Genomic DNA, 25,137 nt, shown 5'->3' on the forward strand with positions numbered 1-25,137 from the left:
GCTAACAGAAAAAGCTCTACCACATGGCCACACTCTCCCGGCAACTCTTCTCCTGGACATTTGGTTCTCTTCCAGCACCTGCTGCGGACCAGGGCAGACAGACAACCTCTCTTGGCAAAGCTGGACTGGGGGCTCACAGAATGGAGAAAACACCAAGGTCTTATTCTGGATGTCTGATACTTGTGAACACACAGAGATTCAGTACCTTTAAAAAATATTTTTTTTTTCTTCAAGAGAGGGTCTGTCTGTGTAACTTAGGCTGGCTTTGAACTTCTACCCCTCTTGCCTTCCAAGTAGGATTCCAGGCCTGTGCCATACCCAGCTCCATTCTTCTTCAGCAGGGCCTTGGGGCATAGATTTCAAGAGGATGCAGATCTACTTGTTCAATGGCAATTGGGGGATGATAAAGCACCCACCCTGCCACCCTCCACATCTTGGCAGCTGGCACTCCAGTCACGCTGCTTGCCATAGTGAAGCCTTTGTCAAAAGCAGATGCAGTAGAAGCAATCCTCCAAACTGCCCAACCTGACGGAGCCTCCACGTGACTACCGAGCACATGAAACATGGCTTCCGGGCACCGAGGAACTGGATTCTGGTTTTCATTTGAATGTTGACAGCCACATGTGGCTGGTGGCTACAGTACTGAGAAGTGAGTTCCAGGATAGCAGGGAGGCCAGAATGTGTGGCCTGTTCATGTGCACCAAGCAAGGGCTATAGACAGTGCGAAAAACAGCACCCAGATCAAACAGAATATTTGTTGGCCATCTGGAGGAATCTGGAGTTTCTTTTATTTATTGCATTTTACTTTATTGAGTATTTTGGGCACAGGACATAAAACTGAAAGCCTCGTCATTTAGCGACAACCTTTGCAATGACATGTCATGTTGGCTGTATTCTTTTCATTTGAACTCAGACAATGCAGCTCCATTCAGGGGTGGAGACATTAGGGTATGAATGCCAGAAGGCAGAGATGGTTGGGGCCAGGGACACCTTAGAGGTTGTCCACCACAGTCCACCACAGAGGTTCTGAACAAGGGAGTGACAGGGACAGGTTGGTTATTTTTTGTTTTGATTTTTTGAGACAGGGTCTCTCTACATCACCCTAGTTGTCCTGGATCTCACTTTTTACACCAGGCTGGCCTTGAACTCACAGAGATCTGCCTGCCTTGGCTTCCCAAGTGCTGGGATTAAAGGTGGGCACTACACACCTAGCATAGCGGGCAGTTTTAAAAGGAAACAACCTAGCTGGAAGATGGTGCCGCACCTTTAATCCCAGCACTCAGGAGGCAGAGGCAGGCGGATCTCTGAGTTTGAGGCTAGCCTGGGCTACAGAATGAGTTCCAGAACAGCCAAGGCTACACAGAGAAACCATGTCCTGAAAAACCAATAAAATAAAATTTTTTAAAAAATTAAACAAAAAGAAGCAACCTGTTGGGTGCCATGGCACATATTTAAAATCCTTACCAGGGAGACTAAAGCAGGGTTGCTTGCAGTCAGAGTTCAAGAGCAGCCTGGGTGACAATATCGCAAGTTTGTTGGAAAAAGACAAAAAGGGAAGAAGGGAGGGAGGGAGGGAGGGGTGGGAAGCGATGCAGTGCATTACTTTACAGGAAGGGACCAGTTTTTACTCATTCAATTAGTGCATCTTTTTGAACAATGGTGCAATCAATAACCTTGAGTGTTTATTTCTTAGGCCTGAGTGTAATGACTTCTGTAGGTCAGATTCCAGGAAATGCACCTCTCACATTGTCGTGTGGTTATTTCATCTAAATTAAAATGTTCTCTCCTGGAGATTGGCTTGTGTGTGTCTTAAAAGACCAGGGAAGCTAATGAGACCTCTTAATGAGACCTCTCAGGCTTAGGAAGCTCAGACAGTTTTAAGATTCACAGGGTCCTATAAACAGGAAACAACTCTGGGAGAAGGGACTCTTCAGTGGAGCGACCTGCACGTTGGGCAGGGAGCTCTCCCAAGTCCTCACCCATGCTGGTGGGCGTCTAGGTGACTCGGCTCCCTTTGAGTCACCTATGATGTAATTAGCCAGATAAACCCATTGGTTCAGAACTGGGTAGGACTGTTTCTATGACCTGGTGTTGGTCCACTATCTGGGATAAACAGATGTTTGTTTATATCTTCCCAGGAAAAGTCTCTCTACACATAAGGCTGGTAGTAAGTTTCCCTTTTTAAAAACATCTGTAGGGGCGGGAGAGACGGCTCAGCGGTTAAGAGCACTGACTGCAGCAGGGCAGTGGTGGCTCACGCCTTTGAACCCAGCGCTCAGGAGGTAGAGCCAGGCAGATCTCTATGAGTTCGGGGCCAGCCTGGTCTACAAAGCAAGATCCAGGACAGGCACCAAAACTACACAGAGAAACCCTGTCTCAAAAAACCAAAAAAAGGGAGCACTGACTGCTCTTCCAGAGGTCCTGGGTTCAATTCCCAGCACCTACATGGCAGCTCACAATGCATTAATTAAATAAATAATATAAACCATCTCTAAAACCTGGAGTTGTGACTGGTATCTTCTATTCACCTCCTATTAATTCCAGCTCCCCCATGGTCTCAAGTCACTTGTTTACATGCCCTGGCTGCTGCGACCCCAGTATGGTTTATCCCAAAAGGTCTACTTCTTGTCTTAGCCAAGTATTTGTTTGCAAACAGCCAAACCAGACTCTGGGTAATTTAAGAAGACCAGAAAGAGATTGGGGTGCTTGTTGAATTCCTCATGCCAGCTCCTCCAGCTGGCTTAACACCTCTGTCCCCTCTGTCCTTGCTCTCCTCCCAGCCTCCACCCCTGCCCTGCTCCCATAATGAATTTCAAGTGACCTCCAGCTGTCTTGTGTTGGTCCCTTCCTTGGCTTCAAAGATCTGGTTGGAAACATGCCATGCTACCATGGACCCAAGTGAGCAAAATCTATTTCCTTTCTCTGATCTTAGTGAGCATCAGGGCTTGCCCCTGCATCTCCTGGACTCCCCCAGATGGAACCAACACAAAGTGCCTGCCTTTCATAGCCCCCCTCAGTGCCTCCTGGAGCCCTTTAGCAGAGCAAATCTCCTCTCCCTACTTAAAACCTGCCTGCACGACTCCCCGTTACCCTCGAAATGAAGCCCGAGGACCTCCTTGATCCAGGCTCCACCCAAGACGCTGTCCCCACTTTTATGTGCCCCTTGCTCATCGCAGTGCCCACCCATAGACTGCAGATGCTCTGCCCTTAGGTGCTTAATATATGTGCTACATACATTAGCCATCCTTCCCTCCTCTACAGATCCTTATTCATGCTGCACTTGCTTAAGCGTATTTCTTTACTTACATTAACTAATTAATTTACTGCGTGTAGCTAGAGCACAAATAGAGTTGATTGTCCTCTCCCACCATGTGAATCCCGGATCAAATTCGGGTCTTCCTATTTAGTCAGACTTGGCCTCAGGTGCCTTTACCAGCTGGACTATCTCACCAGCCACCTTTACAGATCCTTGAAAATGCAGAAAGTCCTCTTTAGCCGAACGGTTCTTTCCATCCTCCACTCCATCAAAACTTCAAATGTGCACCTTCTCCCTCAGCCCTCAGGTCTCAATCGGACACAACAGTCTTCATTTGGTACCTAACAGTCCACTAGTCAGAGCTATCATTTCTAAGTACAAATCATCTGTCTATGGGCTTCATATTTCACTGAACAGACCTCTCTCTGTAAACCGCAATGCCTTCTATGATCTCGCTGACACTCTTGCTTCTTATCTCACCTCAGACCACTGGACACTAAAGCCGCCCATGCTTTTTCTCCTGGCCAAACTTACTTTATGCGCAATGCCTCCGCTGGATCTACGTCACATCCTGAGACCCATTCTGGTCTCTTTAATGAACTTGGGTGTGGGGCATGCTAAGCGCGCACTACCACAAAGCTACATCCCTAGATCTTTTGTTTTAGTAGCATGCATCATTCTAAAACCATCCATTAATGTGCTCACTTACAGGATTATTACCACCTTTCTTCCCGCCTAGCACGTAAGCACTGAGAATTTGGTTTTCTTGCTGACACCACTATATCCGGCACCTGGCTGGGTGCCTGGGACAATAGCAGCATTTTTGCAGGAATGAATGAATATGGATCAAAGACACTTAGTCGAATCCGGTTGTTCCTTAATCCCTGAGTTTGAGCAAGCCTCCGTTTCCTGCTGTGCGAAAAGGGGTGGGGAGGAGGAAGTGGGGAGCTGAACTATACTGTGTTGATGAGCTGCAAAAATTCGGACTTGTTTTCCCCCAGTCTCGGCGTGCAGCCAGCCACTCAACGTCCAGCGGCTCAGCTCCCCACCTGTATAATGGGTGTGAACTCAACCTCAACGATTTGGGATTGTAGCGCTGCCTAATAAGGCAGTAGAAGCCGAAGGCGGCCGGGCGGGTGGGAGGAGAGAAATCACAACATCCGGCTGCGGGGGCGGGGTGCGGCTGGGCTGGAGGCAGGCGCCGCTTTGGGGGTAGGAGCCTCCTTCCGTCCTCTGCTCGTTTCAGGACCTGCGCCCTTCAGAAGCAGCTGACCCAAGACACGACGGAAGGAGACACATGCTAACCAAGCTACCTGCTGGCCGGCAGGATACACAGCGTGATCGCAACAAGCCCTAGAAATCCCATCGGGGAGCCAGTCACTCGGTCACGCCTCCATCCGGTGACCCAATTAGATTGCACTGCTGCATGGTTGACGCTTCCTTAATCCAATCATACGTTTTGTCTCCTGGGCGTGGCCCCCCAGAGCCCACCTCCGACTCCCCGGCGGAGGCTCGGCCCTAATTGGCAGCTCAGCATCCTACGAAGGCCTAGAAATTCGAACCTAGGGGCTGAATCCCGCCCGCAGTCCAACCAGGAAGAGGCGACGCCAGGGGGCCCGCCCCGTCCCCGCTCAGAGCGAGTTCCCGGCTCCGTGGGCGGGGCAGGACGAAGAGGCTGACCAATAGCAGTCTGGCGCGGGGAGCGTCCGCTCGCCTATTGACTAAGCCAAGTAAACAGAGGGCGGGGCGGGGCGGGGCTGCGCCGGTGGCCCGGGAGGGGCGCCGAGTGCGCGGCGGGCGGCGGCGGCGGCCGGGGAGGCCGGGGAGGCCCGGGAGGCCGCGGCGCGGTCAGTCGAGCCGAGCCGAGCCGAGCCGCGCCGATCACCATCGGCTCCGGCTCTCGCGGGCGGTCCCGGCCGGCGGCGCGGCCTGGCGGGCCGGGCGGCGCTGCAGCCCATGGAGCTCGAGAACATCGTAGCGAACACGGTGCTACTCAAGGCCCGGGAAGGTGAGGCCAGGCAGGCGGGCGGCCAGGCCCGGATGCGGGGGTCGCAGGCGCGCGACCTCGGAGCTCCACGGGGCGCCCGGGCCCCAGCTACCCTCGTGCCCTGGAGTCTGCACCCGGACTCTTAGCGCGGATACGAACCCTTCCGGCCTGCCTCCTACACCTGCCCCCGGAACCAGGGGCGCAAGAGGGGCGGGGGTCGCGCCGCGGGCGTCGAGTCGGGTGTGTGTGTGTGGGGGGGGATAAAGGAGAAAGGGAAAGAAGATAAAAAGTGAGATGTGAGCTTCAGGAGAGCGTGTCTGAGACCCCTTCTAAGGTGAGAGGCAGGAAGGTGCCCCACGTGCCCCAGGCCCAGATGCTCTGAACAGCACAAAGTTGATAATCTGTAAAGATTGAAGAATGAATGAACCAAGCTTTTGCACAGACAACCCAACCGACATGGGGAAATTTCTAGACACATACATTACCAATAGAACCACCGCTCACTAGGAGACTCTGGACACTGAAACCCAGTGAAGGGGTAACGATTTTTGCATTCAGCAAGCCTATGACCTGTTAGGGCAGACGCACAAAGAAATAAATGGGACAGAGCAAGCTGGCCTGTTCGGACTCTAAGGTTAAAACCCTGACTGGGAAACCAGTCTTGTGGAATTAGTGTGTGTGCGCACACCGATATGCTTCGGAGTAGCTCCTTATTAATTTACACCTGCTCTGTGAGGGTCACTGCCACATGACCTCAGCGACATAGTCATCAGACGCCTGTACTGCCCCACTCTGTCCAGGGTGCTAGGGGACCGACAAGAAACTGCCGAACATGGGGACAGTTTTCCACTTTTTGATGGGCTTCCAGGCTGAAGGAGTCGTTAGCTTCACTTGCTCTGTATCAGGTTACAGGTGGGAAACTGAGGCTCAAACCAGCGGCTCACCCCAGATTACCCAGCAAGATGGTAATTGACAGGCTTAGGACAGAAGGTACCCAGTAGAGTCTACAGGAACCTCAGAGAAGCCTCCAGTGTGGTGCGGCACCTGAAGACCTCTGCCTACCCAGTGCACCCAGGGAGATGTTGCCTGGAAATGGGATGGGCAGGCTGGGTCCCTAGTGCCCAAGAGAGGCTATCTTATCTCCTGCCCCTTATCAGGCTCAGGGGCTGGGCCTTCCTCTCAGCCTCTGGGGGCATCTGCCGATTCTGTTCTGCCTCGTCATCCAGCCAGCCAGCCAGGGAGGAGGGGTAAAGGAGAGCTGGGGCCAGGCCTCATTTCCTAGGGCTAGCCAGTTCGGGCCTCGGGCCCCCGAGGGTATTGCCTTGTTGGACCAGTTGCTGTGGGTACCCTTGGATAGGCTTTGTGGGATCTTGGGTGAGGCACAGGATAGCATGGCCATGGTGGGGACTAGGTGCCTCCCCAGAGGACCTGTATCCCAAACTGGCTATGTTCCCGCCCCCACCACCCCTTATACACCTGCACGGCCTTTGACATGCTTCCTGACCCTCAACATCATTATTCCTTTTTTATATATAAATTTTAAGGAAAGCCTCATTGCCATGGAGTCTTCTATTACCCATGAACTGGTTGTGTCAAAATCACGTCCAGTTTGGGGCCAGCTTTCCAAGTGACCAGAGACCCTCAGCAGTTGGGAAACCTGTGGTATATGTATACAGTTGGCTCTTTTCTGTTGATTCTGTTTTTGAGATGGTCTCTCTTTATAGTTAGTCTTGGCTTACTTGGAGAGTGCTATGTAGACTATAGGCTGGCCTCGAACTCTCAGAGTTCGACCTGCTTCTGCCTCCCAAGTGCTAGGATCAAAGGTCGGTTGGCTTTTAATAAATGCTAGTCATGTTAGAGGTGGGTAAGGGGCTGGATTTGGGGGTTGGGCTTGAATCCCCTCACTGTCACATTGAGGCTCTGAACTCACCACCCAGAGACTCAGTTTTCTCATGAACTTGTGCGTTATCTGGTTAGGTGGGAGGACCCTGGGGCTGTGCACCCTCACTTGGATCTTCTTCCTTTCCCAGGTGGCAGAGGCATGCAGAAGGAGGGCAGGGTCCGGTGGAGAGGAGCCCCACAGATTGGCAGCCAGTTCTAGGACAGGATATTTGCATGTGACTTTTTGCTCTTGCCTTGATAGAGCTAGGAGGAGGGAGAGGAGGAAGTGACTTCTGGGGGAGGCAGGCAAATGGAGGGTGGGTGAGGGCCCTGGGTGAGGGAGAGGGAGGAGTTCCCCTTCTGGGGCGGCCTTGCCATAGGTTAAGGAGTGGAGATCTCTTGCTCACTTGCGGTGAAGCAATGGCTGTGGGGGTGCATGGGGTACAGGCTGTAGCAGGGCCACCAGAGAGTTTCTCAAGGGACACTGCAGCACTTCCTCCTTCCTTGGGGAGCCCAGCTAGCGACCCAGCCCTGCCCCTTCCCAGAAGGCAGCTTCTCCTCCTCTAGTACTCACACTGGATCAGGTCAGACAATGCTGGGGAAACTGAGGCCAGGCGAGGGAAGTTAATTGCCTAAAGTTATCAGTGAATTGGAGCTGGGTCTTGCCTCTTTTCACAGCCCTACTGAGTGCTGGACACAGTCTCTCCCACCCACCCTCCAGTGCCTCTGGAGGTGCCATGACAGTTAGGTGGGGTGGGTGGTGCAGCGGTGGCCAAACGTGTGCATTGGAGTTTCAGATCCAGGTCCTGGAGGTTGCAGGCTCAGGCCTCTCCCACCATCCTTAGTGCATTGTCCCCGAGACGTATGTGGCTCCCTCTCTGACATGCTCTGTTTTCCTGCAGTGTGGGTTTTTTGTTTGGTTGGTTTTTTTGAGACTTTGCCTATGTAGTCCTGACTGTCCTGGAACTCCGCTGTGTAGACCAGGCTGGCCGTCCTCTCACAAAGACCCTGTCTCTGCCTCCCTCATGCTGGGGCTAAAGGCGTGGGCCACCATCCCCAGCCCATTTTGTGGTTTCATTTTTCACATCTCTAGTTCAGTTCGCCTGTCTCTCGCTATTTTTCCAGGTTGGGTGGGAACTGCCAAAGCACACATTTACCCTACCTGTCGGGTTCTGGAGGTGTCTCTGCTGCTGTGTGGTCCCAGTGGCTACAGATAGGGGCTCACCTAGGCAGACAGGCATCAAGGCAGGGGTAGGGGCATCCTGATGCCAGCCCTCCTGCCACCACCTTGCTGTGGGCAGGGAGATAGTTCTGGTTCCACATTTGGTGTTAGGGGCCTGGGAGGTTGTCCAGGCTGCCCCTGGTATCTCAAGTATGTCCCATACTACATAGAATCTCTGGCTGGCATGCCTTGACTTCTTAGGTGACCCCTCCGCCCTTGTCTACTTTCTTTTTTATTTGTTTGGTTTTTCTTTCCTTTTTTTTTTTGAGGCCAGGGTCTCCCTATGTAGCCTTGGCTTTCCTGGAACTGATGTGTACACTTCATTCACCTGCTTCTTGAATGCTGGGATTAAAGATGTGCACCACCACTGGCTGGCTTCTTATCTACTTTCTTTTCTTTCTTTTCTTTTTTTTTTTCTTTTTCAAGACAGAATTTCTGTGGAATAGCTCTAGCTGTCTTGGAACTCACAGAGATCTGCCTTCCTCTGCCTCCCGAGTGCTGGAACTACGGCTGGGCTCTCGTCTACTGTCTTTTTTTTTGTTTGTTTTTTGAGACAGGGTTTCCTCTGTGTAGCTTTGGAGCCTGTCCTGGAACTCACTTTGTAGCCCAGGCTGGTCTCGAACTCACAGAGATCCGCCTGCCTCTGCCTCCCGAGTGCTGGGATTAAAGGCGTGTGCCACTGCCCGACTCGTCTACTTTCTTAACCTGTAGAATTCCTGTTGAGTAGGGGGAGTGGATGAGGCAAACCTTTTGCTGAAATGTCCTCACTGCTCTTTCTGGTTCTCATCCTGGGAGCCCTTAGCATGGGTGTCCAGAAGGACCACGTGTATACTGGAACTTGTGAAGGGAGGGCATGCTGGAGTGTGGTGGTTGCTCAGAACTCCAGTGAGACCCACCTCCTGATTGCTCTTGCAGGTGGTGGCGGGAATCGCAAAGGCAAAAGCAAGAAATGGCGCCAGATGCTGCAGTTCCCCCATATCAGCCAGTGTGAAGAGCTTCGCCTCAGCCTTGGTGAGGATCCTTTCTAGACCCTGCCCTGGGGCACAGGGGCACATGGGGGAGAGGTTGTCCAGTGCTCAGGAAGATTGAGACTGCATGATCCGTCCCAGTTTCAGTTCCTGGCTTTGAAATGGGTGGAGGGCAGAGACTCGGCACTGGCTGGTGTCAGTGGAGTAGGCATGAGGAAGAGGAGAGCTGGTCTGGACTGGAGGAAGGAAAGGCAGCCTGGGGCCAGCAGGTTTGGAACCTCAGTCCTGCTGTGCTTATGAGCCTTATCCAGACCAGACCTGAGGGCACCCACCCAAGCTGGAGTACGGCTCGGTTGTTTCTAGAGGGGCAGAAGGGCTCACCCCATTCTTAATGTCTTGGCTGAGGATCTGAACAGTACCTAAGCTGTGCCCGGCCCTGCTGTGGCTTGTATGTGAGTAGAATGTACCCTGCTTGGGAAGGAGGCCCAGCTGAGAGCAGCGGAAGCCACAGCTTCCTCTCGCACTTTCGCCAGGCAGGCAACAGGTGTAGACTTGGGCTGGGCTGGGCCGGAACCTCACAGACCACACCCAACCCCAGAACTGTGACAGGCAAGTCTGTGAACCGGGAAACCTGGGCTCTGGAGTCCAGACTCCTGGCTGTGTGACACTGAGTTAATGAATCAACCTCTCTGGGTCCCATAGCTCCCAAGTTACATTGGGGTAACAGTGGTGCCCGCCGAAGGATTGCAGTGAGGGTTCCAAAGAAGACAAAGCACTCTTGGGGGGCTGGAAGTGATTGGATCCCAGATGTGGGGTAGATGCCAGGGTGCCTGCCGTGAGTTCTAAGTCTGTGGCCCAGCAGCTCCCCTCTTGGCCTGCAGAGCGTGACTACCACAGCCTGTGCGAGCGTCAGCCCATCGGGCGCCTGTTATTCCGTGAGTTCTGCACCACGAGGCCTGAGCTGACCCGCTGTACTGCCTTCCTAGATGGGGTGGTGAGTACCCCGCCCCAGGGCCAGCCCAGCACGGAGGGCGGGCCGAGGTCCAGGCAGTCACCGCCCTTGCCCACATCTCTCACTCCTCTCAGCCCCAAGCTTCTTTGCCTCTCACCCTGCAGGCTGAATATGAAGTGACCCCTGATGAGAAGCGGAAGGCATGTGGGCGGCGACTAATGCAGAATTTTCTGAGCCCAACGGTGAGTGAGCCGTGATGAGGGAGCCGATGAGTGAGCCGTGAGGAGGGGATGACGGCAGCAGGCAGGGCCCAGTGACAACAGGCAGAGGAGTGACCACAGCCTGGGCAGTGAGTGCCTTGGAGCTATTCCAGGCAGCCCCGTGGGCATGGAGCCCAGGGGCTGGGCTGACTTGGGTCAGGCAGCCTGCCAGTGGCTGTCTCACCCTGTCTCAAGTGGGAGGGGCCAGGAAAGGAGCTCAGCAAAGGGCAGCTAGTGCGCTACCTACCCACAGCCACCCTTGGCACCCACAGACATCTGGCAGTGCCGCCTTGGGAGTAGGCATCTGTCCAAGAGAGCCCTCTGCATTGACCTGTCTGTGGCCTGTCCTTAGGGTCCTGACCTCATCCCTGAAGTTCCCCGGCAGCTGGTGAGTAACTGTGCCCAGCGGCTAGAGCAGGGACCCTGCAAAGACCTCTTCCAGGAGCTGACCCGGTAAGGCTCCCTACCCACCAGTCTGGAACTGTGCTAAGGAAGGGGGCCTCTGTGGTCCCCGAAGTCCGTGGCAAGCTCAGCTCCTCCCTGTCCACGCTGCTTGAGTTTAGCCGCTGCCTCCCATTTGTGTTTCAGCACGGAATGCATGTCTCCTGCTCGGTGCAGTAGTGAGAAGATGCTCAAGGACAAGCGCTGCTTGTGGGCTGAGCAGTCATGCAGTGGGGGGCCTGGGCCTTCAGAGTGGGGTTGCGTTTGTCAGGGTCTTATACCCACGGGCTGATCCTGTCTCAACAGGCTGACCCATGAGTACCTGAGCATGGCCCCTTTTGCTGACTACCTCGACAGCATCTACTTCAACCGTTTCCTGCAGTGGAAGTGGCTGGAAAGGTGAGCTCCCAGCAGGCTGGTCTGGGGTAGGCGAGGTTGTGGGGTTTCCTCCAGGGAATCCCTGCGTAAATATTTGTTTCTTTTACTCTTGCCTATAGGCAGCCAGTGACCAAAAACACCTTTAGGCAGTACCGAGTCTTGGGCAAAGGTGGCTTTGGGGAGGTGAGTGGCCGCCTGGTGCCCATGCGGAGCACACTGGATGGGTATGGTAGGCCTGGACCCCCCCTCCTCCAGCAAGAGCGTGGCTGGCCCCCATTTGTCCCTGTCTACTCTGGCTACAGGTGTGTGCCTGCCAGGTGCGGGCAACAGGCAAGATGTATGCATGCAAGAAACTGGAAAAGAAACGGATCAAGAAGCGGAAAGGGGAGGCCATGGCGCTCAATGAGAAGCAGATCCTGGAAAAAGTGAACAGTAGGTTTGTAGTAAGTACACAGCTCTCTCCCTTCCCTTTGGTCACACTATCATCTACAATCCCCACCCACCAGGCTAAAGTCCCTCCCTGTTGCCAAAGGGACTGCCCTCTGCTCTGCCCCTTCCTGCCCTGGGCCGTACCTAAGAAGGGTGGGGTAGGAGTGCTGTTCCAGGCTCAGGAAGCCTGCTGAGCCCTAAGGAGTGGCACACAGAAGACTGTTTGGGTGGCTGCCATGAGCGCGTGCGCGCTCGCTCCTGCACACACGCACCCCCCCCCCTCCCCCTCTCTCTCTCTCTCTCTCTCTCTCTCTCTCTCTCTCTCTCTCTCTCTCTCTCTCTCTCTCTCTCTCGTGCACGCGCCCTAGTCATCCCCCACAGCTCCTGCCTGAGGGCTTGTTTCTCCTGAGCACAGGTGAGCTTAGCCTACGCCTATGAGACAAAGGATGCACTGTGCCTGGTGCTGACATTGATGAATGGAGGTGACCTCAAGTTCCACATCTACCACATGGGCCAGGCTGGCTTTCCTGAAGCACGTGCTGTCTTCTATGCTGCCGAGATCTGCTGCGGCCTGGAGGACCTGCACCGGGAGCGCATCGTCTACAGGTGGGCTGATCTTCTCGGACTGCTCTTCCAGGACTGGATCCTTCCTGGACAGGGGCAGCAGTCAGGTGGGATGGTGGCAGCTGAGGCTGTCTATCAAGCCAGACAGTGGAAGGATGGTGGCTGGGGGTTTGTCTAACCACAAGCCAACACTGGCTCCAGGCCCAAGCTCAGCCACATTTGATAGATTTGAGTGCTTCAAACCTAGGTTTTGGGATCTGGGTCGCTGACCACTGTGTGAATTCTGATTGTTGTCACCCTTCTCTGTGTGACCTTGAGCTAGTCAGCTCCCTGCTTCCAACCTGAATTCTTTTTCTGGGAGACCCCAAGGTGGGCTCAGTAGTAGGTAGCTTTGCTTATGGTGGTTATGGAGGACGCTTTCATTTGAGCCTCACAGCGGCCCTTTGAGGGGATGGAAGAGTAGCCTCATGTGACAGAGAAGGTAGAGTCGGCCCCCAGGGGGAAGGGAGCTTCAATGTCAAGGGTGAACAAGACCAAGGATGATGTCCAGAGATTCCCCTTCCCCCAGAGGGGTCCCCTGCACTGGGTGGACTCCTCACTTCTCTGGATTGGAACCACTTCTCGATACCCTAAAAAGGTCTGCAGTGCTGGCTCCGGCTCCCTTGCCCTGCTCCCTGAGTTGGCTGCAGCCTGGGGAGAGCAGGGCTCTTTCACGCTGGCCGCAAAGGAGCCCTTCACCTTGCCCCCTGCCTCATCTCAGCAGGCACTTGAGCTACAAGAGGCTGGATGTCTGGCTTCCTGGAAAACAGTAGCATCTGACCCTGTCTTTTTCTCTCCATAGGGACCTAAAACCAGAGAATATCCTGCTGGATGACCATGGTGGGTGAGGAGGCCCAAGTGGGAGGGTGAGATGGGAAGGCCTGACCGGTCAATGGACCCACCTGCTTCCACCCCTACCCAGGCCACATCCGCATCTCTGACCTTGGACTAGCCGTGCATGTTCCTGAGGGCCAGACCATCAAAGGCCGTGTGGGCACCGTGGGCTACATGGGTGAGTCCCTTTGACCTGCTATACCAGTCTCCTGGGTCCCCTTGCTGTCCTCGGCCTGGCCTACCCACCGCTGTATTGGGGGGGCGTGTCTCCACCTCAGAGAGTAGATACCCCATACCAACACTGCTACTGCTATTTTTTTGTGGATTAGGAGACCAAGGCGTAGCCAGGTCCCACCATTATGACCCTCTGCTAGTCACTCGCTGGATGCTTACTGAACACCTAGGATTGGGTGGGTTAAGGGGACCAAGTGCATTCCCATGGCCCGTCATTACCCTGCATGGCCCATCGGAGATGGAGGCAGTGGAGACCTAGCATGTGGACTGTGTGCCACAGTACAGTCCAGGTTTTCCAGGCTCCATCTTGGGCCAGGCACTCCTCTCTTTCCTCTACTGTGAAACCTCATCCGAGCTGCCTCCTGGAGGCTTTGAGATGGAAGTTGTTGGGAGGGGGACTCTCCGGGAGCCTGCCCGGGCAGGTGGGAAGTGTCAACAAGTGGGTGTTTTCATCCCCTTGTCAATGCAGAAGTGACAAATCAGTGGCTACATGGTCCTGATTTATTCAGAAGTTGAATTGTTTTTAAAATCATTGAATTGATTGCCAACATTTAATAAGCCAAACAACTTCATATTAAAAAAAAAAGGAGTGATGGATTTTGGGCTGGGTGTATATGATGTAGCTCATAGAGTACTGATGTGTGTGGCCCTGTGTTAGACAGATTCCAACACTGGGATCACCACACACACACACACACACACACACACACACACACACACACACACAGATTAATAGTTGGTTCTCAAAAAGAAAAAAAACAAAAACAAAGCAAAAAACGGAACAGTCAGACATGGGGACCCTTGGTGTGAGACCCATCCCCGGTGCAGGGCCACATCAGCTCTCATTGATGAGACGAGGTCCCCACCAAGCCGGTCCATGCCTGCCTAGCCAGTGGGTGTTTGAACTGAACCCCTGGTTTTTGTTTCTGGGGCCCCCCCGGAGGGCTCTCTGTTCCTCACCCGTCCCCGCCCTGACTCCTGTCCCTGCCCAGCTCCGGAGGTGGTGAAGAATGAGAGGTACACGTTCAGCCCTGACTGGTGGGCGCTAGGCTGCCTCCTGTATGAGATGATTGCAGGCCAGTCACCCTTCCAGCAGAGGAAGAAGAAGATCAAGCGGGAGGAAGTAGAGAGACTGGTCAAGGAGGTGCCTGAGGAATACTCAGAGCACTTTTCCCCACAGGCACGCTCACTCTGTTCTCAGGTACTGCAGGCTATAGGCTTGACTGCCTGGGCTGGGCTGGAGCTGGGTACCTCAACTGCCCAAAGGTACCCTAACCACCCTGCCCTGCTACAGCTTCTCAGCAAGGACCCCGCTGAGCGCCTGGGGTGTCGTGGAGGTGGTGCCCGTGAGGTAAAGGAGCATCCCCTTTTCAAGAAACTGAATTTCAAGAGGCTGGGAGCTGGAATGCTGGAACCGCCTTTTAAGCCTGATGTAAGTCCTACCTACCCTTGCTAATGGTCAGGCCAGGCCAGGATGTAGGGGGGCTTGGAGCAATGGCTAGGTCACTTTCAGTGCACATGTTGGAAAACCCCATCTAATAGTTTGGGCTGCCCTCCCAAACGTGTATGTGTGAACATGTGTGTTTGTGTGTGTGCATGTGCATGTATGAAGTCCAACATAGTGTGAGTTTTAGTGTACTGGGTTAGGACGAGGGGTGGACATGGGGATGCTCCAGGAGCGCTCCAGGAACCTGATTCCTCCCTGTACTGTGATTGGTTAGTCTTCAATGGCAGGCATCTTTTCCCAGGGAGTGGCGTTTGTGGTTTAGTAGCTTAGACTCACATCTTCACTAGCCAGCTACCCAGGGAACAGAGAGCAACTCTTGTGAAGAGCCTCACTGGACAACTGGATCACATGCCTTCCGGCCCGTTGCCTCCCTCCCAAAAGTTTGTGGAGATTGGGTCCTGTGTTGACAGTTGGCCAGGAGCACTTGGGGAAGCCCTCAGGTGGTGGACTGAGCAGCTTGGTGGCTGCCGACCACATGTGTTTATGCATTTAACACCTGAATTCCACATGTGTCAGGCCTTGGAGATAACGAGGCCCGTGGAGCCAGGCCTATCCTTGTGCTCCGATGGAGAGAAACACCAAAACAAACAAGTAACAGGGAGGGCTTTCAGACAGTCCTGAGTGACAGGAAAGAGAGTGGGCTAGGAGGGCAGCTAGGGGGTGTAGTCGCTTTAGACAGGTGATCTCCAAGAAGGTGATGCCTGAGCAGAACTGAGGAGAGAATCATGCCAAGATTTGAGGACATGGGCATTACAGGCCGAAGGAACAGGCAGACACTGAAACCCTGGGGCAGGATCAGCGTAGGGACACGGAACAGCAACTGTGTGGCCAGTATGATTGGAACAAGTGTGTGCAGAGCAGGAACAATGTCACGCTCTAAGTGTGACAGGATATATTGGGGGAGTTTCAGCCCGAATGTGAGGTGTGGGAGTGGGTCACAGGATATGAGTGTAAGTGGGGGAAAGCCAGTGAGGGAGCCTGAGTGATGGCTCACGTAGACATCACCCACTCCGTGAGGGTGAGTGTTGTCAGTGAGCTGGCACTTGAACCAAGCAGGTCTGACTTCATCGTGCTGCCTCGGGCTGGGGCTGCTGCACAGGTTGATTCCCGCTCTCTGTGCATGTCCTCTGACTGAAAGTCACACTGCCTGTGGGTCATTTGTTCAAACTTAGAAATAAAATCAGTATCTTGGAACTTAACAGAAGCAGTCGATGAAAAAGCAAGCTTGACAGTGCTTTGTTTTTTATTTTATGATTGATTTATTTATCATTTATTATGATTTACTTATTTATTATGTATACACCATTCTGTCTGCATGTGTGCCTGCACACCAGAAAAGGGCATCAGATCTCATTACAGATGGTTGTGAGCTACTATGTGGTTGGTTGCTGGGAATTGAACTCAGGACCTCTGGAAGAGCAGTCAGTGCTCTTAACCTCTGAGCCATCTCTCCAGCCCTGCTTTTTTGTTTTTGTTCTTATTGTTATTAAAAATAAAATGTCTGCATGTGCATCTGTGTATGGGTATGTGCATGTGAATTCAGGAGTCTGGAGGCCAGAGGTGTCAGACCGCCTGGAAGAGCAGTGCAGGATTTAACCTCTGAGCCAGCACTTGACAATTTTGTTGTTGCTGTTTGTTTTTATTTTTAGGGACAAAGTTTCTCTGTGTAGCCCTGGCTGTCCTGGAATTCACTCTGTAGACCAGGCTGGCCTTGAACTCAGAGATCCACCTGCCTCTCCCCCCTGAGTGCTAGGACTAAAGGCGTGTGCTCCCATGGGCAGCTGGCAGTACATTTTTAACAACTCTATTGAGATGAAATTCACAGTTAACCCATGTAAAGTGTGCAGTTCAATTGGAAGAGTCACATGACTGTCACCACATAAGATCGGAATGTTTTCACCAGCTTCTTCAGAACCTAAACAAACCCTGTATCCACTAGGGTTCAAAATTCTTCCCTCCTGTCCCAGGAAATAACTAGTTCTCTTATGTTCATCTACTTTGAATGCTTCAGATATGTGGGTAGATGGAGTCCTGCTGACCATGGTCCTCTGTGATTGGCTTCTTTTGCCAAGAAGACTTTTAAGGTTCCTCCATGTTGTAGCATATACCAATACTTCATTCTTTTTCAAAGCTGAATAATATTCTATTATATGGATATAAATTTTATTCATACTTGACATGAGGGTACTCTTTTGGGGGGCTATCAGGAATAATACTTTCTTCTTTATTTTTTGAGATGAGGTCCCATTGTGTTGCCTTGTGCGCTTTTGAACTCACAGACTCAAGCCTTCTTTCTGCCTCAGTACATACATTGGTATAAAATTACAAAGTCACACGCGCTATGTCTTGTAGAGAGCATCAGACTTTTTAGGTCAGACACACCATTTTACATGATGGTCATGATAATACGTCCATCAGGACATAGGTTTGTAGATGGTATGTGTGTGCTGGGGATGGATCCCGGGGTCTCAAGCATACTGAGCAAATGTTGTACACCACTGAACTATACCTGTAGCCCCATGATAATATTTTAATTGACTTCCTTTGTAAGATTTTGAAAGCAATGTAGAGATAGAAAAGAAAGTGGCCTTTGAATGCAGAGGCCAGCTCCCAGCGGGAACTGGAAAGGTGCTGGGAAAACTATTCCAGTACTGGGCATTCTAGAGTGCAGACCCCCTCCAGCCCCTCCCTAGGGAGCCAGTACTCCCTTCCCACCCCAGCCCTAGCCACATAGCCAGGCAGTCCTGTGCAAGCAGAAGACCAGCCCAGCCTAGCACCAGGCCTGTCACAGCCTTACTCAGTCACTGCACAGCCAAGGGTCATGACCCTAGTCTGCAGAGGTCAAAACTGCTTCAGAGATAAGGGAGTGCTGGGCTGAGGGATGCATGAGGCGCCTTGCTGCTCTCTCCAAACCAGGGAGCTGCAGGTGTCAGGGCAGATCCAGTCCCAGGGTGACTGAGATCAAGGCCTCTTGACTCTTCTATCTGTCCACCCCCAGCCCCAGGCTATTTACTGCAAGGACGTTCTGGACATTGAACAGTTCTCTACGGTAAAGGGCGTGGATCTGGAGCCCACGGACCAAGACTTCTACCACAAGTTCGCCACGGGTAGTGTGTCCATCCCCTGGCAGAATGAGGTAGGGACTGCCCTGTCACTGGGGTGGTCTCCAGGGGGGGTACCCCTGGGGCCCCTCTCACGGCTGCTGTTCTTGGATAGATGGTGGAGACTGAATGCTTCCAGGAACTAAATGTCTTTGGACTGGATGGGTCAGTTCCCCCAGACCTGGACTGGAAGGGCCAGCCACCTGCACCCCCCAAGAAGGGACTGCTGCAGAGGCTCTTCAGTCGCCAAGTAAGTCCCTCAGTGTCTGACCCGTGCCCCAGCCTGCTGCACGGCGGGGTACACTGGGAGTGAGCCTCTTCCAGCCCTTCCGGTGGTGCCTGAGGCGCCCCCTTCCTGCCTGTGCCCCACGCCTGGCTGGTCTCATGGCCTCTTTTCTCTTTCCAGAGGTGAGCAGTGTGGGCTCCTCGGGGGTTGGCCTTGCTGCCTGACCGTGGGGAGCCCCAGGCAGCCCTTCCATGACAGAGGCGAGATGTAGGAGAAAGAAGTCTGGTGCCCACCTCCCCGCTCCCTCCCTGCTGCTTGCTTCCCTGCACCCTGACCCCTTCAAGCTGCTAACCTTCCCTAGCATCTGTCTCCCTGTCCTGAGTCCGTCCAGGGCATGGACAGAGGCCTTGCTCGGGCAGATCCCGGGAGCTTCCTGGTCTGACTTGAGTCTGTCGCTAGAAAGCTGTCCCCTGACCCCACCCATGTTTGGCCCACGCTGCTACTCTAAGTGCTGTGGGAACCCCACGGCCCCTTGCTGGACCTGCCGCTGGCCTTGGCCAGCCTCGGCGGGCACTAATGGCTCCTGCTGTGCCTCTCTCCTCCATTCTTCCCTGTCCTCCAGGATTGCTGTGGAAACGGCAGCGACAGTGAGGAAGAGCTCCCCACCCGCCTCTAGCCCCCAGGCCGAGGCCCCCACCGATGGCTGGCGGTAGCAGCTACTCTCAGTGACGTTGACAGTTTTACACAGTGGTGTCCCCCTTGTCCACTCAAGTCGTGGCCTGGGGACACAGCCGGAACTGTCCTCAGTGTCCTCCGTCCCTCAGCCCTGGCCCAGCTGAGTTTGACAAGGCCTGGGCCATCTTGGGACAAAGGTGCGTCCCTTCAGCTCTTCTCTGCGGAGCTCGGGGCTTTATGTATTTATGTATTTGTACGAATGTATATAGCTACCAGAGCGTTCTTAATTCCACCCTGGACCTGGCACTCCAGGGCAACCAGCCCTGACTGGGAGAGCCAGGAGCTGGCAGAGGAGCCAGTGCCAAACTCGAGGCTTCTTGGGCCCAGTCCAGATGAGCAGAGTATGGGCCAGGTCAGTCTCTGACCCCAGCATTGCACTGGTCACCACCAACCTCCAAGTGAGACTTGTGCCTGCCTGTTGTGGACTTGGGCCACCACCTTCTGGTTGCCCAATGCTGTCACTTTCTCTCAGCTTTTGTTAGAGCTGGAAATGGGGGCTTTGTGTCCTCTAGGCCTGGGCCGTAGTGTAACCATAGACTGAACTGACTGGGACCCATCAGACCACAGGATAGGTCATCTGCCTTCCAGCTCTCAGCACATTATCCCTTGTTCTAGGTCATGTCCTGAAGATACATTTTTCAGAAGTGCCCCAGCCCAGGCCATAGGAGGGGTTAGATTTACCCCTCCAACATTCCAGAATCCCTCATAAATGTAGACATGTGCCCAGCAATAATCTACGCTTCCCTGTGTGTGCCTGTTGGGGGTTGGGGGGCTGAGTGTATATCAGTGTGTGAAGAGGGTAGGGTAAGGCTGTGCCTAAGCCCAGACCCTAGCCCTGGCCTGTCTCAGACTGATGGCCGTCCTAATGCTTATGTTAGGACAACATGGGACCATAAGGCCCTGGCTTTTCCGTATTTAAAGCCAATGTGAGCTGCCACATGTCTCTGTGTGACCAATGTGAGCTGCCATGTGTCTTTGTGCAAATACAGTCTGAGCACAAGCCTGGCCAGCCACCCCTGCCTGCCTCTTTTTTTTAAAATATTTCTGGTGTTTCAAGGATTCTTCCTGTTCTTGACGCAGTCAGAAGGGATTGGAGATGGACTAGGAGTGAGACTAGGAGTCTGCCCTTAAAAAGCCCAAGAATCCTCAGGACTTTACAGGCAACCAGACCTTGGTGTGGGGGCTCAATCTCGGTTTTTCCACTCCTAGGTGGGACACAGCCTTGGATACCAGCTAGGGTGTATGTCCAACTTCTACAGAGGTAGATATATTTGACTGGTCTGTAAACTTTCTGAGGCCAAAGTGGCCTTGTAAACTTGACAGTGGCCTGGAGAGGCAGGTGGGAGCTGTGGTAAGGAACACCAGCCCTGAGTCAGTGTTAACCTGGCCCTCTGCTGTGTGTCCACCCTGATGTGGCACACATGCATGAGATCCAGCTCTCTTTTCTCCTGTGGGTGGCCAAAGAGATGAACTGAGTGACTTGGTTTGAGGAAGAACAAGTGTGGCAAGGGTAGCAGGGACCAGCCGCCTGAGTTTCAGAGAAGAGAGTTTTCTGAAGTTAGTGACTACCGGGTCCTGAAGTAGTCACCTGAAGACAGAAATTAGCAAGATCATTGGGGGGCCGGGGAGGGGGGAGACTACCGGTGCAAATTTGGGGGGGGCAGTAAGCTGTTTAAACAACAAACTTCTCTCAGGCTTTGCAAACTCCTCCCAGGGGCCTTAGTTTCCCAAGAGTCCCTGGAACCACCCTGCCTGTGAGCTGGGCACCAAATGCTGTGACCATGACAGCCATGGGTGCGTGTCATAGTCTGCAGCTTTGGGAGCTGACTGCATAGGATGTCAGCTGAGAGACTATGAAACAACCAGGGAGTCCTCCAGTTCTCCTGGATGGCCCGGAATTCACTGTGTAGGTAGGCTAGACTGGCCTCAGACCTCTGATTCTCTGGCCTTCCCTGTGTAGTGTTGGGATTATATGTGTGTGCCATCACGCCAGTAGTTGCCACAGGTGTCCTCAGAAGGAGCCTCCTAGCGTATAGAATGTTTGCTGATGCTCCCATCCACGCGAAGGAAATAAGGGTGTGCAAGGGTGAGCAGGTACCAGGTAGTGCCATGAAATACTCGGCCTGCTTCTCAGTCCAGATCCTTCAACCTCCTTTGAGCTAGGAGGCATCTAGGGAACACCTTGTCTAAGGTTAGGCTCATATTAAATTCTTCATGAAGTTTCCCAACAAGACTCAAACTCCACTCCTCCCTGCCCAGCCCTGTAGTGAGAACTAGGGACCCAGATGGAGATGAGGTCCCTGCCAGCGTGACGCTAATTTGGTAGGCAAGGAGATGTGGAAACAGTCGTATTCGATGTGATCAGCGTTGTGGCAAAGGATTCTAGAGGGCTGAGTCTTGGGGATAACATTAAACAGTGGTCCCTTGGCCCCAAAAGAGTTGATACTCTCCAGGACAAGGCCAGCTGTGCCCATCAAAAGGATGTGAACATGGGTTGGGAAAGGATTGGCTGCAGTTGGAGTTGGTAAGATGTCTTGAAAGCTGTACTCTGTGTGGACTCTACTGGAGATCGGGAGGGTCCCTGAAGGGTTTTGACTGCCTGTATATTAAAGGCCTGTCCCACAATGTAGAAAAGCACCCTAATATAACTTTGGCAAACCATTCTCTGTTATCCCCATCCATGTGGATTAGATAGTGCTGGGCTTTTATCTCATTGTATACACACTGCACACAAACGCATGTGACCTATGGAGGCGTGCTGGGGGTGTGGTGGGAAGGGGAGGATCTCGGGGAGGATCTCTGAGTCCGAGGTCAACCTGGTCTACAGAGTGAGTTCCAGCATGGCCATAGGTACACAAAGAAACCCTGTCTTGAAAAAAACAAAAACCATGGGAGGCTTGTAGGTGGAGCACAGTGTAGAACTGCTTTTGTAGTAGTCTGAGAGTCCTGGGTTTGATCCCCCGAACTGTGAGGAAAAGACAAAACATCTCAGACAGAAGGGGCCCCTGCTAATTGTTAACTTCTCACATGAGAGTATGACTATCAGAAGTCAATTCTCCACTTGATTGTCTTGGCATCGGTGAGTCTAACTCTAGTGGCCAGATTAGAAACATGTCCAGTGTTCCTTGGAACAGAATTTTTGTTAGCGGCTAACCCTTGATGGCACCCATGAGTAGGTCTGGGCAACGATTATCCCCTTGAAACCTGGGTGTTGGTGTTCAAAGGAAGGGACCGAACACTGGGTGGCTGCCCAGAGTACAGATCCTTTCCATCCTAAGACATGGTGGACATGAGTCCTAAATATCACTTGTGGATTTTGTGTTTTCTTGCTCATTTGTTTTAATAGAATTACTGGGAGAGACGTGGAGTTCTCTTCTCACTGGAGATGGGTAGCACAGCTTACTTTTTTTTTTTTTTTTTTTTTTTTTTGGTTTTTCGAGACAGGGTTTCTCTGTGTAGCTTTGCGCCTTTCCTGGAACTCACTTTGGAGACCAGGCTGGCCTCGAACTCACAGAGATCCGCCTGCCTCTGCCTCCCAAGTGCTGGGATTAAAGGTGTGCGCCACCACCGCCCGGCTGGAGATGGGTAGCACAGCTTAAATTGAGCTGTGCGGGCCATCCATACCATCATTCTGGGGCATTGTGCTCGATGCCAAATCCCCCCTCCCCCACACTCCCAACAGGGTTTCTCTCTGTAGCCTTGGAGCCAGTCCTGGAACTCGCTGTATAGACCAGGCTGGCCAGGAACTCACAAAGATCCACCTGCCTCTGCCTCCCCAGTGCTGGGATCAAAGGTGTGCACCATCACCGCCCAGTATCTTAATCCCAACTTTTGAAACGCCTGGAACCAACTGTGACCAAAGCTAGTTTAGTTTTGGGTTCACTGGTATTACGAGCCCTTTTCCTGTGGGCTAAGCTTATTTAAGATCCTGGCTCTCAAAGCCCTAACTGTCCCCTATTGATGTGGTGGGAAGTACTTTTAGAAGACCATTCTTAATGCCGTAGAGAAGTTGAAGTAGAAAGGCCAGTACGGCCGGGGTCAAGCTTAAGATGGGGCCTGCTCTACGCAATATTTGTTCCCTTGGGGTCAGCATAACCCCTGGAACCTTGGGAGATTCGGCACTCAGGTGGGGTCTGCGTTGCTTCTCAGCAGGTATGTTCTAATGTATGCCTTCTTGAACAGAGTGGGCGGGGTCCAGAGTTCAGAGAAGGCCACACTGGGGTGCTGACTTACATTAGCCCCTGCCTCACTACATGTCTGGACATGTACAGGTTGAGCTGTGTGAGTATCTGGGTTCGTGAACTCAGCTGCTCCGCTAAGGATCCTGTGTGTATGGCTGCTTTGTGCCACGAAGCTGCCGGTGGGTGCCCCCTTTGGGTAGCCTGTTGCCTGGAGCTGTGCAGGGAGTACTTTCTCTGTGCTAGGATGCCCCTGGTAGTGCGAGCCCACACTCGTGTGCCGTGTCTGGGTGCGGCAGGTGGGCACCCCTTCCCTCTCGCAGCCGCCTCGGCGGCGTGTGGCAGGGGGTGGGGGGGTGCCTCTGTTGGCTGCGCGCGCGCGCACGCCAAACTCAGCACGCGCCCGTGCGCGCGCCCCGCGCCTCCAGCCCAGCGCTCGGAGCGGCTTTCGCTGCCACTGTCTGCTCCCCCGGGCCGCCGCCTGCTCCAAGCTGGGGCTTCTGTCCGCTGGGCCGCTCGCCCCGAGGCAGGAAGACGAGTTCGAAGAGGATGCCTGGGCCCGTGAGTACCGCGACGGCTGCGGGCCGGGCGGGAACAGGGCGCGGGCAAAAGATGGTCTTCAGGCTGATGACCCTCCCTGCGGGTGGCTCAGAGCCTTATCCTGGTCTCGCCACCCGGACCGAGACAGCGGGCAGCCCCTCCCCCAGCCCACACCGGAGGGAAGGAAGGAGGGGAAGGAGAGCGCCAGTGAGCTAGGGAGCCCGAGCCGGGCGCGAGCCGCCACCAGTTCGCTTGGAAACCGTTGCCACAGCAACGGGGTTGCGCTCCCCAGCAACGCGACTGCGGGGTGGCGACGCCCCCTCCCCCACCACGGCCGGGGGCGCGGGGGGGGGGGGGTAGCGAAGGGGGTGCGCTGTGGGGAGAGCATCGCTCCTCTGGCCGGTCTGGGTGTGCCTGCCTGAGCACGTCGAGGGTGGGGGTGAGGGCGAGCGGTTCTGTGGGCACGAGCCGGCTCCCACGTGGCTACAGTCGTCGCAACAGGACTCCCAGGGTGGCTGCAAACGTGGAGGCGGCCCAGACCCTGGGCCTGCCTAGGGAGGAGGAGGCCTGGAGGTTGGGTCTGGGGGCTTTGCCGGGTGACTACCATTGTTAGTACTACCACTAGAGTGGTCTCTTGCGACATGGCTTGGCCCAAAATTGCATTCTTTAGAGGTGATTTTTCTTACTAGGGAAGAGAAAATAAGCTGCTCCCCTCATGGCTAGGGTATGCGCCGAATCATGGGCCTGCAATGGGCCTCCACTTCATGTTCCTGGCCACCATTCTCCAGGGAGGGATAGAAGCAGAGCAAAGGACATTGCTGACCCCGGGAAGCTGAGTCTCAGGCCAGATGGGAGCAACCCAGCTCATTGTCTGGACCACAGTGCCCCTTTCTTGTCTGTGCACAATGCCTTGACTGTGGTGTGGCATGGAGGCTGGCCTGCAAAGAGGCAGTGCCACATGGAGGTGCCCTGCCCAAGGGAGCCCCTCGAATGGCTGCTGAGTCAGAGGAAATGACCTCTGGCTTCCCTCCCAACCTCCTTTCAGCAGGAGAGAGAAATGGCCCCCTTGCCAGTAGGGCCTGACTCAGCAGATGCCAGCCCTGACCACAGGCTTCAGATACAGCACCCTTGAGACCACAGCCACCCTACGTTTCTTTTACTATCCAGTGAACTATCTGGTGCCCAGGATCTGGGGCATTTGAGGCCTTGGCATAAGACGCCCTTAAATGGGCGCTACCTGGGAAGTCAGGCTTGAGTCTCCCGGAGGCAGGGACCTGGGGAATTAGTCACAGGTTGCTTTCATTTTTGCCCACTCTGTGCAATTCTGAGGCCTCTACATTCATAATCCCCCAATCCTTAGAGCACTTGTGCAGGTAAGTTTATTATCCCTGTTTTGGAGATGAAG

General features: G+C 53.7%; 1 protein-coding gene across 3 annotated transcripts; it reads left to right on the forward strand.

The window, feature by feature from the left end:
* The first annotated feature begins 5,069 nt into the window (after positions 1–5,069).
* Positions 5,070–21,675, forward strand: Grk6 (G protein-coupled receptor kinase 6). 3 transcript variants are annotated; one of them, XM_006976792.4, is made up of 16 exons: positions 5,070–5,264; positions 9,262–9,357; positions 10,196–10,308; positions 10,431–10,508; positions 10,879–10,979; positions 11,274–11,366; positions 11,465–11,528; positions 11,648–11,788; positions 12,190–12,380; positions 13,180–13,217; positions 13,300–13,389; positions 14,438–14,646; positions 14,740–14,877; positions 17,951–18,088; positions 18,169–18,303; positions 18,460–21,675. In XM_006976792.4, the coding sequence occupies exons 1-16, from the start codon at positions 5,213–5,215 to the stop codon at positions 18,463–18,465; spliced, it is 1,683 nt and encodes a 560-aa protein (XP_006976854.1). In that variant the 5' UTR covers positions 5,070–5,212; the 3' UTR covers positions 18,466–21,675. The 3 variants fall into 3 exon arrangements, with proteins under 3 accessions (XP_006976854.1, XP_006976857.1, XP_015851187.1); XM_006976795.4 differs by having other exon boundaries at positions 18,902–21,675; XM_015995701.3 differs by lacking the exons at positions 5,070–5,264; positions 9,262–9,357; positions 10,196–10,308; ... (2 more) ...; positions 11,274–11,366; positions 11,465–11,528 and having other exon boundaries at positions 11,649–11,781; positions 18,900–19,145.
* Positions 21,676–25,137: the final 3,462 nt, after the last annotated feature.

This window comes from Peromyscus maniculatus, chromosome 5, assembly GCF_049852395.1.
Source record: "Peromyscus maniculatus bairdii isolate BWxNUB_F1_BW_parent chromosome 5, HU_Pman_BW_mat_3.1, whole genome shotgun sequence".
NCBI lineage: Eukaryota > Metazoa > Chordata > Mammalia > Rodentia > Cricetidae > Peromyscus > Peromyscus maniculatus.

Excerpts from the sequence above, each read along its gene's own strand:
- Grk6 (XM_006976795.4), top strand. The coding sequence starts at position 5,213 with ATGGAGCTCGAGAACATCGTAGCGAACACGGTGCTACTCAAGGCCCGG. Across the intron at positions 11,789-12,189 it reads AAGTGAACAGTAGGTTTGTA|GTGAGCTTAGCCTACGCCTA; the intron begins GTAAGTACACAG and ends TCCTGAGCACAG. Across the intron at positions 14,647-14,739 it reads CACGCTCACTCTGTTCTCAG|CTTCTCAGCAAGGACCCCGC; the intron begins GTACTGCAGGCT and ends GCCCTGCTACAG.